Source organism: Trachypithecus francoisi, unplaced genomic scaffold, assembly GCF_009764315.1.
Source record: "Trachypithecus francoisi isolate TF-2019V2 unplaced genomic scaffold, Tfra_2.0 Lachesis_group20, whole genome shotgun sequence".
NCBI lineage: Eukaryota > Metazoa > Chordata > Mammalia > Primates > Cercopithecidae > Trachypithecus > Trachypithecus francoisi.
Genome location: NW_022681466.1, coordinates 13,672,720 through 13,686,116, shown reverse-complemented (window position 1 = coordinate 13,686,116; position 13,397 = coordinate 13,672,720). Strand labels below are relative to the sequence as shown.

Genomic DNA, 13,397 nt, shown 5'->3' with positions numbered 1-13,397 from the left:
GTCCCAGCTACTAGGGGGCTTAAGGCAGGAGGATCACTTGAATCTGGGAGGTTGAGCCTGCAGTGAGCCGAGATGGTGCCACAGCACTCTAGCCTGGGTGACAAAGTGAGATCCTGTCTAAAAAGAAATCTTAGAAAATATGTTTACTGTTTGTTAAGTGGAAGTGGATCATCTTTTTTTTTTTTTTTTTTTTTTTTTCTTGAGACAGGGTCTCGCTCTGTCGCCCAGGCTGGAGTGCAGTGGCCGGATCTCAGCTCACTGCAAGCTCCGCCTCCCGGGTTTACACCATTTTCCTGCTTCAGCCTCCCCAGTAGCTGGGTCTACAGGCGCCCGCCACCTCGCCCGGCTAGTTTTTGTATTTTTTTTTTTTTTTTTTTGAGGCGGAGTCTCGCTCTGTCGCCCGGACTGGAGTGCAGTGGCCGGATCTCAGCTCACTGCAAGCTCCGCCTCCCGGGTTTACGCCATTCTCCTGCCTCAGCCTCCCGAGGAGCTGGGACTACAGGTGCCCGCCACCTCGCCCGGCTAGTTTTTGTATTTTTAGTAGAGACGGGGTTTCACCGTGTTAGCCAGGATGGTCTCGATCTCCTGACCCCGTGATCCGCCCATCTCGGCCTCCCAAAGTACTGGGATTACAGGCTTGAGCCACCGCGCCCGGCCGTTTTTTGTATTTTTTAGTAGAGACGGGGTTTCACCGTGTTAGCCAGGATATCTCAATCTCCTGACCTCGTGATCCACCCGTCTTGGCCTCCCAAAGTGCTGAGATTGCAGGCTTGAGCCACCGAGCCCGGCCAAAGCGGATCATCCTATAGCTCTTCATCCTCATCATCTTCACATTGAGGAGGTTGAGGAGGAGGAGACAGAGGTGGAGGAGGTGGAAGGGAGCGCAGCAGAGGCAGGCACCCTTGGTGTAACTTGACAGAAATACATTGTAATTCTGTCTGACTTTTTTACTTTTTCCTTTCTCTAAAAAGGTTTCTATACAGTGCCAATCCCACTTTCACACTTGAGTCTCAGTGCCCGTGTCATAGACAGTTCCACGTGGTAAAAAATCAAGGCAGGCATGAGTGGTGGGAGCCCTTCTGCAGGAGTGTCTGTCTGATGTCGGTTTCTTTTCTGGCACTGCTTCTGTATCTGTTTCCTCATCGTCTGGCACCGGTTCGGAAGCACTTGTCCCCATTGAGTTGTACCCCATTCATTCCTCTGCTGTGGGGTCAGCTCTGGGGTTTCTCCAAGATCCGTGCTGTGAAATCCTTCACCCCGCACCCTGACCTTTTTTTTTTTTTTTTGCCATATTGCAATTGATCCCATGATTTACTTGATTGGCACCATTGGACATCCTGTGAAGTCAGGCACGACATCTAGACATGGCTTTCTTCATCAGGAATTTATTATTTGGGGCTTGATGACTTCCGTGGCTTTTTCTATAGCAATGATGGCTTCAGTGGTGGAAACCTGCCAGGCTTTCAAGGTGTTCTTCTCTCTGTGGGGTTTTCGGCCACAGCATTGACATCCTCTCCAAAGAGCGCCATGTGTAGTGAGCCTTAAGTTCCATATGGCCTCTGATAAAGGCTAAATTAGAGGCATTGTGTCTGGGGGCAAGCAGACCATGTCAACGCCTTGCTGTTGAACTCATGGGTTCTGGGTGGCAAGAGGCATTGTCCATTATCAAAATAACTTTTTTTGGAGAGCCTCTCTGCTGCCCAGGCAGGTGGTGCAGTGATGCAGTCTCAGCTCACTGTAGCCTCTGCCTCTGGAGTTCAAGTGATCCTCGTGCCTCAGCCTCCCAAGTAGCTGGGAGTACAGATGTGCACCACTACACCTGGCTAATTTTTGTATTTTTAGCAGAGATGGAGTTCGCCATGCTGGCCAGGCTGGTCTCAAACTCTTGTCCTCAAGTGGTCCAGGCACCTCGGCCTCCCAAAGTGCTGCGATTACAGGGGCGAGCCACCACACGCAGACTGGATTAATGTGTTTTAGAACGTCCAGCAGCTGCAGACCTGTCTTGTAAATGCATGACTTTCCTCTGCTCACTTCCAGCATCACGGGTGGCCCTTTGCATAGATCCCATGGTATTATTGAAGGTTTACAGTATTACTAAACACAATGAGAAATAGGTAAGAACCTTGAGATGTCACTCTATACTGGGATATGAAGAACCTTGAGATGTCACTCTATACTGGGATATGCAATTTACTGGAGAGACAGACTGCTCACACGGAGATGATTAGTGTCTCATTAGTGTCTCATTTTTTTTTTTTGAGATGGAGTTTCGCTCTTATCACCCAGGCTGGAATGCAGTGGCACGATCTCAGCTCACTACAGCCTTCGCCTCCCGAGTTCTAGTGATTATCCTGCCTCAGCCTCCCCAGTAGCTGGGATTACAGGTGCGCGCCACCATGCCTGGCTAATTTTTATATTTTTAGTAGAGACAGGGTTTCTCCGTGTTCATCGGGCTGGTCCCGAACGCGCGACCTCAGGTGATCTGCCTGCCTTGGCCTCCCAAAGTGCCACCATGCCCGGCCGTGTCACATGGTGTTTTAAGCAGATACTGGAAACACTTTAGCTCACCATAATAACAGGAAATGCAGTGGCTACGAAATGACCACCGTGGTGTGGTTCAGACTGAGTTAACTGTGTGCAGTTGTTTAATAGTGCATCTTCTGTTTGTTTACATTTCCCTAGACTCCAAATAGCCCAGTGTAAGGCCTGTAAGTGTTTGTGTGCATACATTTTGATACATTTTGATATATTTTAACTTTTAAAAATAGATGTGTGTAGGCCGGGCGCGGTGGCTCAAGCCTGTAATCCCAGCACTTTGGGAGGCCGAGACGGGCGGATCACGAGGTCAGGAGATCGAGACCATCCTGGCTAACATGGTGAAACCCCGTCTCTACTAAAAAATACAAAAAACTAGCCGGGCGACGTGGCGGGCGCCTGTAGTCCCAGCTGCTTGGGAGGCTGAGGCAGGAGAATGGCGTAAACCCAGGAGGCGGAGCTTGCAGTGAGCTGAGACTCGGCCACTGCACTCCAGCCTGGGCGGGGCAGAGCGAGACTCCGTCTCAAAAAAAAAAAAAAAAAATAGATGTGTGTATATTTTATGGTAGTAAATGATAAAATTAGTATATATATTTTATGGTTTCATGACAATTTAACTTTTTCAATATTTTAAGGTACATAGTCTAAGAACTTTTTCAAATTGTCACAAAACTCCAAAAACATTTTTCCAATATATGTATTGAAAATAATTCTTGTATAAGTGGATCCCTGCAGTTCAAACTCCTGTTGTTCAAGGGTTAACTATTGTTGAAAATGAGTGTAATTTCTAGTATTAATAAATAAAACTGTTCAGTCACTCTTTAAAATATTTATTTTTAGGCTGGGTACAGTGACTTATGCCTGTAATCCCAGCTCTTTGGGAGGCCGAGGCGGGCGTATCACGAGGTCAGGAGACGGAGACCATTCTGGTTAACGTGGTGAAACCCCTTCTCTACTAAAAATACAAAAATTAGCCTGGTGTAGTGGTGTGTGCCTGTAATCCCAGCTACTAGGGAGGATGAGGCATGAGAACTGCTTGAACCCGGGAGGCGGAGGTTGCAGTGAGCTGAAATCATGCCACTGCACTCCAGCCTAGGTGACAGAGCAAGATTCTGTCTCAAAAAATAAATAAAATATTTATTTTTAAAAATTAAAATAATTTTTCTTATTTCTCAGCTCCAACTACTCCTACTTTAGAATGTTTCTAATGTAGGCGGGACACAATGGCTTACACTTGTAATCGTAGCACTTTCGGAGGCTGAGGCAGGAGAATCCCTTGAGCTCGGGAGTTTGAGACCAGCCTGGGCAACATGGGGAGATCCTGTCTCTACAAATAATTTTTTAAAAAATTAGCCGGGTGTGGTGGTACACTTATGTGGTCCCAGCTACTTGGGAGGCTGAGGCAGGAGGATCCCCTGAGCATGGGAGGTCAAGGTTGCAGTGAGCCAAGCTCACACCAGTGCATTTCAGCTTAGGTAACAGTGAGACTCAAAAAAATAATAATAATAAATTCTAATCTAAATACCATAGTGATTTAATATCCACTAACAAGGCCGGTGGCTCACTCCTGTAATCCTAGCACTTTGGGAGGCCAAGGCAAGTGGATCACTTGAGGTCAGGAGTTCGAGACCAGCCTGGCCCACATGGTGAAGTCTGCTAAAGAGACAGACTGCATCTCAAAAACCAAAACAAAACACCACTGTCATCGATCTCAGAAAACTACCTGAACCAGCCTTGCTGTAGCCGTCAGAAAATGTACATCATTCCTTTTTCCCCTTGAACTATTTCCATCCCTCTTCCCCACAGAATCTTATACGAATATATTTTTTGTGTTTGAATACATTTGAAGTCAATCATCTGTAACAACAAAATAGTCATATAAATTATATGATATAGTATATACTAGATATGGTCATATAAACTAAAAATAAAATTTGCTGGGGTCACAAGGCTCCAAGTGTTCAGAAAGGCTTTTAATTAAGATACTCTCGTAATTATTGGTATACATCTGCTAAAACAATACAAGATGCCATAAAATTCAGTAATCGTTAAGTAAAATGTAAAATATTATTGGGAAGGCTCCTTCTACTGAGACCTGTGGGGCTTCCCCCAAGTCAGTTTGTGAGAGCCTGACCCTCACATGCATGATCAGACGGGAGTGGAGCCCCTTATGGCAACATCACACGTTCTCTGAACTACTTCCAAGTTATATGCCAACGACCAACTGGTGACTTCCCCTCAAGAATTATTTTATGTGTATGTTTGTATGTATGTATGTATGTATGTATGTATGTATTTTGAGACGGAGTCTCGCTCTGTCACCCAGGCTGGAGTGCAGTGGCACGATCTCGGCTCACTGCAACCTCCGCCTCCTGGATTCAAGCAATTCTCCTGCCTCAGCCTCCCAAGGAGCTGGGGTTACAGGCATGTGCTACCACGCCTGGCTAAATTCTTTGTATTTTTAATAGGACGGGGTTTCACCATATTGGCCAGGCTGGTCTTGAACTCCTGATCTCATGATCCACCTGCTTCAGCCTCCCAAAGTGCTGGGATTATAGGGGTGAGCCGCTGTGCCCAGCCTACTTATTTATTTTGAAACAGAGTCTCTTTTGCCCAGGCTGGAGTGCAGTGGTGTGATCTCGGGTCACTGCAACCCCTGCCTCCTGGGTTTAAGCGATTTTCCTGCCTCAGCCTCCTGAGTAGCTGGGATTACAGGGATGCACTACCATGCCTGGCTAATTTTTGAATTTTTTTAGTGGAGACTGGGTTTCACCGTGTTGGCCAGGCTGGTCTCGAACTGCTGACCTCAAGCGATCTGCTCTCCTTGGCCCCCTAAAGTGCCGGGATTACAGGCGTGAGCCACTGTGCCCAGCCAAGAATGATTTTAAATCATCCATCAGCTGATAATTGAATGAGCTTTTCCAACTTGGTGGAAGCAGAGAGCTGGGGTTGGCTTTGCCAAGGGGCCTGAAACCAGTCAGCAGAGCTGTTCACTCTCTCAGTCCTGGTAGGGTTAGATCAAAGACGTCACTGAGATGGCTTCCATAGCGTTACATATACCTGATAGCACTCCACTTAGTAGAGCCTAATATGCTCAGGGTAGAAAACCAACACGTAAATCTTTTTAAAATATTTATTTATTTAGTCCTTTTGCTAATGTGGTTTGTTTTGAGACAGGGTCTCACTGTGTCACCCAGGCTGGAGCGCAGTGGTTTGTTTTGAGACAGGGTCTCACTGTGTCACTCAGGCTAGAGTGCAGTGGCACCATCACGGCTCACTGCAGCCTCAACCTCCCATACTCCAGTGGTCCTCCCACCTCAGCCCCACGAGTAGTTGGGACTATGGGTGCCTGCCACCACAAAGGCTAATTTTTGTATTTTTCATAGAGGGTGTTTTGTCATATTGCCCACGCTGATGGTCTTCAACTCCTGGGCTTAAGCTATCCACCTACCTCGGCCTCCCAAAGTGCTTTGGTTATAGGCGTGAGCCACCGTGCCCGGCTTCTAACATAATATTTTTAAAGTAAAAGATTTTTGCCAGGCAAAGTGGTGTGGCCTGTAAGCCCAATTACTTGGGAAGCTGAGGTAAGAGGATTGCTTGAGTTCAAGGCCAGGCTGGGCAACACAGCAAGACTTTGCCTCTAACTGGAAAATAAATAGGCTGGGTGCAGTGTGGCTCAGTAGACCTGGCTGGCTGCCAGGAGACAAAGCAATGAGCATCTACCTTTTTTTGCTTTCACAGGTTGGTCGGGTCAAACTGTGCTCTATGCACCTCCTTTTGGTGTGCTTCTCCGGGGGGGCTGTGGGCTCTGGAGGGCAGGCCAGGGGCCTTGGTCCATGTTAGCCTGCAAGGAATGAGGAACAGGTGGCCAGGTGGTTGCTGCAAAGCCTTGAGGCAGACATATAGCAGCACCTGTGCACGAGGCAGGGTAATGAATGCCTCCAAAGAGGGTCTGGGGCCTGGGTGTTGGGGGCTGGGTGAGCACCATGGGACGCTCACTGTTTCAGGCATGAGGAGCTCGACCGTCTAGCCAGGGAGAAGGACGCGGTGCTGGTGGCGGTGAAGGGAGCCCATGTGGAGCAGCTGCGGGAGCTGAAGGCCAGCGTTCTGGAGCTGCAGGCCCACTGCGAGACCCTGGAGGCACAGCTCCGCAGGGCAGAGTGGAGGCAGGCCCACACGGCCAAGGAGAAGGATGCTGCCATTGACCAGTGAGTATGTGCCTGGCTCCACCCAGAAGGTGAGGGCAGGGACGGCTGTGGCTGTACTGACCTGGGCCCACTGGTGCCAGACTACAGGAAAGTGGGCCAGGCAGCAGACAGGGAGTGGCTTCTGTAGCTCTCAGTCACTTTTCTTAACCAGGCTTTTTGGTTTTGTTTTTTGCCTTTTCTTTAGTTTTGATATTGTGTAGTTTCTATGTATGTATGCATTCATCTGTTTATAGTAAGATATGCATAACATAAAATTTGCCATTGTAGCCATTTCTTAGTGTACAGATCAGTGGCAGTGGCATTAGGCACATTCACATTGTTGTGAAACCATCACCACTGTCATCTCCAGAACTTTCCATCTTCCCAGTACACACCAATGCCTCCTTGACCCCCGCCAGCTGCCCCCCAACCCCTGCCAGCTCCCGGCGAGTCCCGCCCGCCCCTGGCCACCTCCATTCTACTTGCTGCCTCTGTGGGTGCAACCAGGCTGGGGACCTCCTGTAAATGGGAATCATGCAGTATTTGTCCTTTTGGGACTCGCTGGTTTCACTTGGCATAATGTCCTCAAAGTTTGCACACATTTTAACATGTGTCAGAATTTCATTCCTTTTCTCTGAATTTTTAAATTGTGGTGTCTTTTTTTTTTTTTTTTTGAGACGGAGTCTCGCTCTGTCGCCCAGGCTGGAGTGCAGTGGCCGGATCTCAGCTCATTGCAAGCTCCGCCTCCCGGGTTTACGCCATTCTCCTGCCTCAGCCTCCCGAGTAGCTGGGACTACAGGCGCCGCCACCTCGCCCGGCTAGTTTTTTGTATTTTTTTTTTAGTAGAGACAGGGTTTTACTGTGTTAGCCAGGATGGTCTCAATCTCCTGACCTCGTGATCCGCCCGTCTCGGCCTCCCAAAGTGCTGGGATTACAGGCTTGAGCCACCGCGCCCGGCCTTTTTTTTTTTTTTTTTTTGAGATGGAGTCTGGCTCTGCTACCTAGGCTGGAGTGCAGTGGCGCGATCTCGGCTCACTGCAACTTCTGCCTCCCAGGTTCAAGCAGTTCTCTTGCCTCAGCCTTCCGAGTAGCTGGGATTACAGGCGTGTACCACCACACCCAGCTAATTTTTGTATTTTTAGTAGAGACAGGTTTTCTCTTATGTTGACCAGGGTGGTCTCGAACTCCTGACCTCAGATGATCCACCTGCCTCCGCCTCCCAAAGTGCTGGGATTACAGACATAAGACTGTGCCCAGCCTTATCTTGACCATTTTACAGTGTACAGTTTAGTGGCATTAAGTCTGAATTTCCTTCCTTTTTTTTTTTTTTTGAAACGGAGTCTCACTCTGTCGCCCAGGCTGGAGTACAGTGGTGTGATCTCGGCTCACTGCAAGCTCTGCCTCCTGAGTTCACGCCATTCTCCTGCCTCAGCCTCCCAAGTAGCTGGGACTACAGGCACCCACACCATGCCTGGCTAATTTTTTTGTATTTTTTTAAGTGGAGACAGGGTTTCACCGTGTTAGCCAGGATGGTTAACCTGGTGATCTCCTGATCTCGTGATCCACCCGCCTTGGCCTCCTACGGTGCTGGGATTACAGGTGTGAGCCACTGCGCCGGGCCGAATTTCCTTCCTTTTTAAGGCTGAGCCATATTCCATTGTCTGGATGGACCATGTTTTGTTTATTCGTCCATCCGTTGATAGACGTGTGAGTTGTTTCTATCTTTTGGTTCTTAAGAATAATACTGCCGGCCGGGCGCGGTGGCTCAAGCCTGTAATCTCAGCACTTTGGGAGGCCGAGATGGGCGGATCACGAGGTCAGGAGATCGAGACCATCCTGGCTAACATGGTGAAACCCCATCCCTATACTAAAAAATACAAAAAACTAGCCGGGCGTGGTGGCGGGCGCCTGTAGTCCCAGCTATTCGGGAGGCTGAGGCAGGAGAATGGCGTGAACCTGGGAGGCGGAGCTTGCAGTGAGCTGAGATCCGGCCACTGCACTCCAGCCTGGGCGACAGAGCGAGACTCCATCTCAAAAAAAAAAAAAAAATACTGCCGTGAGCCTCGGTTACAAATTTATCTTTGAGACTGTGCTTCCCATTCTTCTGTGCACAGATGCAGAGTGGAATTTCTGGATCATCTAATTCTGTGTTTAGCTTTTGAGGAGCCACATTTCTGCTTTCCAGTGGCTGCACCACATTCCCAGCAGCAGCCCAAGCATTCACTCATTCATTAGTTCCTTTTTTGTTTCGATTTTGTTTTTCTGAGACGGAGTCTCACTCTGTCACCTAGGCTGGAGTACTGTGGTGTGATCTCAGCTCACTGCAGCCTCCGCCTCCTGAGTTCAGGCAATTCTCCTGCCTCTGCCTCCCGAGTAGCTGGGATTATAGGTGCATCTGCCACCACCCCTGGCCAATTTTTGTATTTTTGGTAGAGACAGGGTTTCACCATGTTGACCAGGTTGGTCTCGAACTCCTGACCTCAGGTGATCCACCCACCTCAGCCTCCCAAAGTGCTGGGATTACAGGCGTGAGTCACCTCGCCCAGCCACTAGTTTCTTTTTAAATCCCGTTTCCTTTCTAGTGTCTGAGCCAGGCCAGGGCATATGGGCAGCCCTGTTCCACCTGTGCCTGGTGTACAGGGTGAGATGCATACAAGCTACACCACTGCAGCCACGGTGAAGTGCTTAGCACTAAGTTCCAGTCTCCAGACGTGATCCATGGAGAAGCTGTATTTACTGAAGACGCTTAAGACGAGTCATTTTCTAGTATTTACTACACTTAGCCACTGGCTTTTTCTCTTTGTTTAGGAAAATTTCCATCACTTTTTTTTTTTTACAGATAATTCTCTCTTCTTTTTGTTTTTGTTTTTCTTTTTTTTTTTTTTAAGACGGAGTCTTGCTCTGTCACCAGGCTGGAGTGCAGTGGTGCGATCTCAGCTCACAGCAACCTCCACCTTCCAGGTTCAAGTGATTCTTCTGCCTCAGCCTCCCAAGTAGCTGGGATTACAGGCATGTGCCACCATGCCCGGCTAATTTTTTGTATTTTAGTAGAGATGGGGTTTCACCATGTTGACCAAGATGGTCTCCATCTCCTGACCTTGTGATCTGCCCACCTCAGCCTCCCAAAGTGCTGGGATTACAGGCATGAGCCACCGCGCCTGGCCTCTTTTTCTTTTTTTTGAGACAGGGTCTTACTCTGTTGCCTAGGCTGGAGTGCAGTGGTGTATCACAGCTCGCTGTAGCCTTGACCTCATGGGCTCAAGTGATCCTCCTGCCTCAGCCTCCCCAGTAGCTGGGACTATAGGTGTGCGCCACCACGCCCAGCTAATTTTTGTATTTTTTGTAGAAACAGGGTTTCTCCATGTTGCCTAAACTAGTTTCAAACTTCTGGACCCAAGTGATCCTCCCACATTGGCCTCCCAAAGTGCTGGGATTACAGGCGTGAGCCACCACTGACAGAATTCTCTGTCACATTGTATTCCTGTTTAAGGGGGAAATGGCTCTTAGAACTACACAGTACCGGGAAGTTAAGGGCTTATTCAGGATAGTTTCTCTTGACTCAGCATGCTGTTTTGTTGTTTGATGAGTCAGATTCCAGCAGAGTTGTTGAAGCTGCCACGCATGGGGGCACTTGAAGCCTCTGCGGTCGGTGTGCGAGGTGAGAGGGGCCGAGGCGGCCGGGCCTCACCACTCCTGTGCGCCTAACCTTGGCCTCCCCTTGCAGCCTTAAGCTAAATGTTGTTCTTGATTGTCTTTTCGTTTTCTGTCCATAAATACTCTTTGCTCATTGAGAATTATTGCTACACGTACGCAGTATTATTTTGGCAGTAAGAAACAAACTTCTACGTTCTAAAGCTTGTATCTTTCCGCGTTTACTTCTGGGGAGTTCCGTTGTCATTCTGGTCCCATGATCCCAAGTATGAGTTAGCATTAAATGATGACCTCGGCTGGGCACAGTGGCTCACACCTCTAATCCCAGCACTTTGGGAGGCCGAGGCAGGAGGATCACTTGAGCCTGGGCAACAAAACAAGACCCTATGTCTACCCCCAAAAAATTAGACAGGTACGGTGGTGCTCACCTATAGTCCTAGCTACTCAGAAGGCAGAGCAAGACTCTGTCTCTAAAAAAATGATATTTTTAATTAAAAAAATAGAAATAAGTGACAGCTTTATTTATTTCAGTTCCTTTGTTTCTTTTTAAAAATAAAATAGAGGACGGGCACGGTGGCTCAAGCCTGTAATCCCAGCACTTTGGGAGGCTGAGACGGGCGGATCACAAGGTCAGGAGATCGAGACCATTCTGGCAAACACGGTGAAACCCCGTCTCTACTAAAAAATACAAAAGAGTAGCCGGGCTCGGTGGTGGGCGCCTATAGTCCCAGCTACTTGGGAGGCTGAGGCAGGAGAATGGTGTGAACCCGAAAGGCGGAGCTTGCAGTGAGCTGAGATCCGGCCACTGCACTCCAGTTTGGGTGACAGAGCGAGACTCCGTCTCAAAATAAATAAATAAATAAATAAAATAAAATAAAATAAAATAGAGATGGAGTCTCCCCATGTTGCCCAGGACGGTCTCAAACTCCTGGACCTCAGTGATCCTCCCCACTCAGCCTCCCAAATGCTGGGATTGTAGGTGTGAGCCACCATGCCTGGCTAGCTTTGTAGTTCTCAATGAGGTTTTCAGTAGTTTTGTGCTGGTTTGGAGTTTGGAACTACAGAGAAAACCTGTAGGATTAACATGAAAGCATTTTTTTCTTCCTTTTTTTTTTTTTTTGTGACAAGGTCTCACTCTGTCATCCAGGCTGAAGTGCAGTGATCCTCCCCCCTCAGCCTCCCAGGTAGCTGGGACTACAAGTGCGTGCCACAACACCCGGCTAATTTTTGTATTTTGAGTAGAGACAGGGTTTAGCCATGTTGCCCAGGCAGGTCTCGAACTCCTGGACCTCAAGCAATCTGCCTGCCTCAGCCTCCCAAAGTGCTGGCATTACAGGCATGAGCCCACCATGTCCAGCCTTCTTTTTTTTATTTTAACCATCCCATTACGCAGAAGAAAGAGAAGGCGTTGCATTCTGTCGCCCAGGCTGGAGTGCAGCAGTGCGATCATGGCTCACTGCAGCCTCGACCTCCTGGGCTCAAGTGATCCTCCCACCTTGGCTTCTCCCAGAAAGCATTTCGCTCTTGTGGTGAGCGGTGCCCTCCCGCTCGTGCTCGTGGTGCCCTCTGTCCCTGCAGTGAGGGCTCAGCAGCCGTGCCCATTTGTCTACACCTGAGACTGTGCATCGGGAGGCCCCAGGCAGAGTCGCATCACCGTCCTGATGCTGGGAGTGGGGCCGGCCCTCGTCATTAGGCGGCTCATGGTCCAGGGATAAAGCTGCTTCCCAGAGCCCGAGGCCGCTGGCGAGTGTGCTTCTCCGGTGCCCGCGCACCGCGTGGAAGGAGCCCAGACACACACTTCTTTGGTGCCCGCGCACCGCGTGGAAGGAGCCCAGACAGACACTCTGTGTCAGCCCGAATTGCCAGAGATGACTGGAAATGTTGATGCCTTTGATGGTGTCTCTTTTCAGCCGTGCTAAAATATGTGTCCAAAACTGGTGGCTTTTTTTTCCATTCTGTATAACACCAGGCTTGAATGCACCACTCATGCTGGGTTTAACTGACCCCTTGTGACAAGGGGTGGCCTCTGTGGGGGCAGCCAGCTCACCCTCTGCTTCTCACTGTCAGTTGGAAGTTCGTCAGCGCAGGAGCATCTGAAGTCTGTTGTGTGTCATGTTACAGTTGCTTTTGTGAGCTGTCTACCCCATCTTTTAGGGAAATAGGCCTAAGCCCATGCAAGTGGGCAGGTGTCATCTTGCCTAGGTTAGTACCGTGGCTACCTGAGTTAACAGCTCTAGATATTGTCCCGAACATTTTCTTGGGAAATTTATTCAATTTTGGGTACCAGAGGCGTCCTGCTGTTAAGGTTGTTTAATAGGTTCTATAGAACCTTATTTTACTATGCAATTTGAAAACGTGTTGAATGTCTCTGCACATGGGGTGCTGTGCTAGGCATGGTGAGGACATGCGGGTAAGTTGGTCAGAGGTGGTGCTACTTCATGACTGTGGGCTCTGTGGGCATAGGAGGCATGTCATGCCTCACCTTCCCCACACCAAGAACCTGGCACATGGCCTGGTGTGCTGCAGGAGCTTAGCTGGAATCTGGGTTGGTGGGATGCATGCATGCATGGAGGCAGTTGGGTGGATGGATGCTTACTTCTTCCTGTGCAGAACCATCTCCATCATCTAGGCCAGGAAGTTTCAGCTCTGATGTGGATTTCCTTTGAGAGCTGGGTGTGTGTGTGTGTGTGTGTGTGTGTGTATGTGTGTGTGTGTGTGTATTTGCTGGGAGTGCTGTGTAAGAGACAACTTGAGTGAGTGAGAACCACATCTACATAGTTTCCCTTCCATGTTTAGACTTCGTGAAGATGTGTCAACTGTAAAATCTGCCTGGGATGCTCAGATTGCTCAACTGTCTAAGGAGATGGTCTCCAAAGACCTTCAGATTCAGACACTACAGGAAGAAGAGGTGAAGCTCAAGGCACAGGTGGCCCGATCCCAGCAGGACATTGAAAGGTAACTGTCCCCAGGCAGTTATTTCCATTTAGTGTCTCCTATGGGCAGGTGCTGTTGTAGGTACTAAGG

General features: G+C 48.9%; 1 protein-coding gene across 5 annotated transcripts in view; it reads left to right on the top strand.

Annotated features, from left to right (window-relative positions):
* The window catches only part of CCDC57 (coiled-coil domain containing 57), a 137,535-nt gene that overhangs the window by 25,431 nt on the left and 98,707 nt on the right, over positions 1 to 13,397 (top strand). For all 5 annotated transcript variants that reach the window (XR_004430300.1, XM_033181676.1, XM_033181674.1 and 2 more), the window contains exons 8-9: positions 6,543 to 6,743; positions 13,170 to 13,328. Coding sequence is in view for 4 of the 5 variants with exons in the window: in XM_033181676.1 (XP_033037567.1) it covers positions 6,543 to 6,743; positions 13,170 to 13,328 (360 nt within the window). In the remaining variant the exon portion in view is untranslated. The remainder of the gene's footprint in view (positions 1 to 6,542; positions 6,744 to 13,169; positions 13,329 to 13,397) is intronic.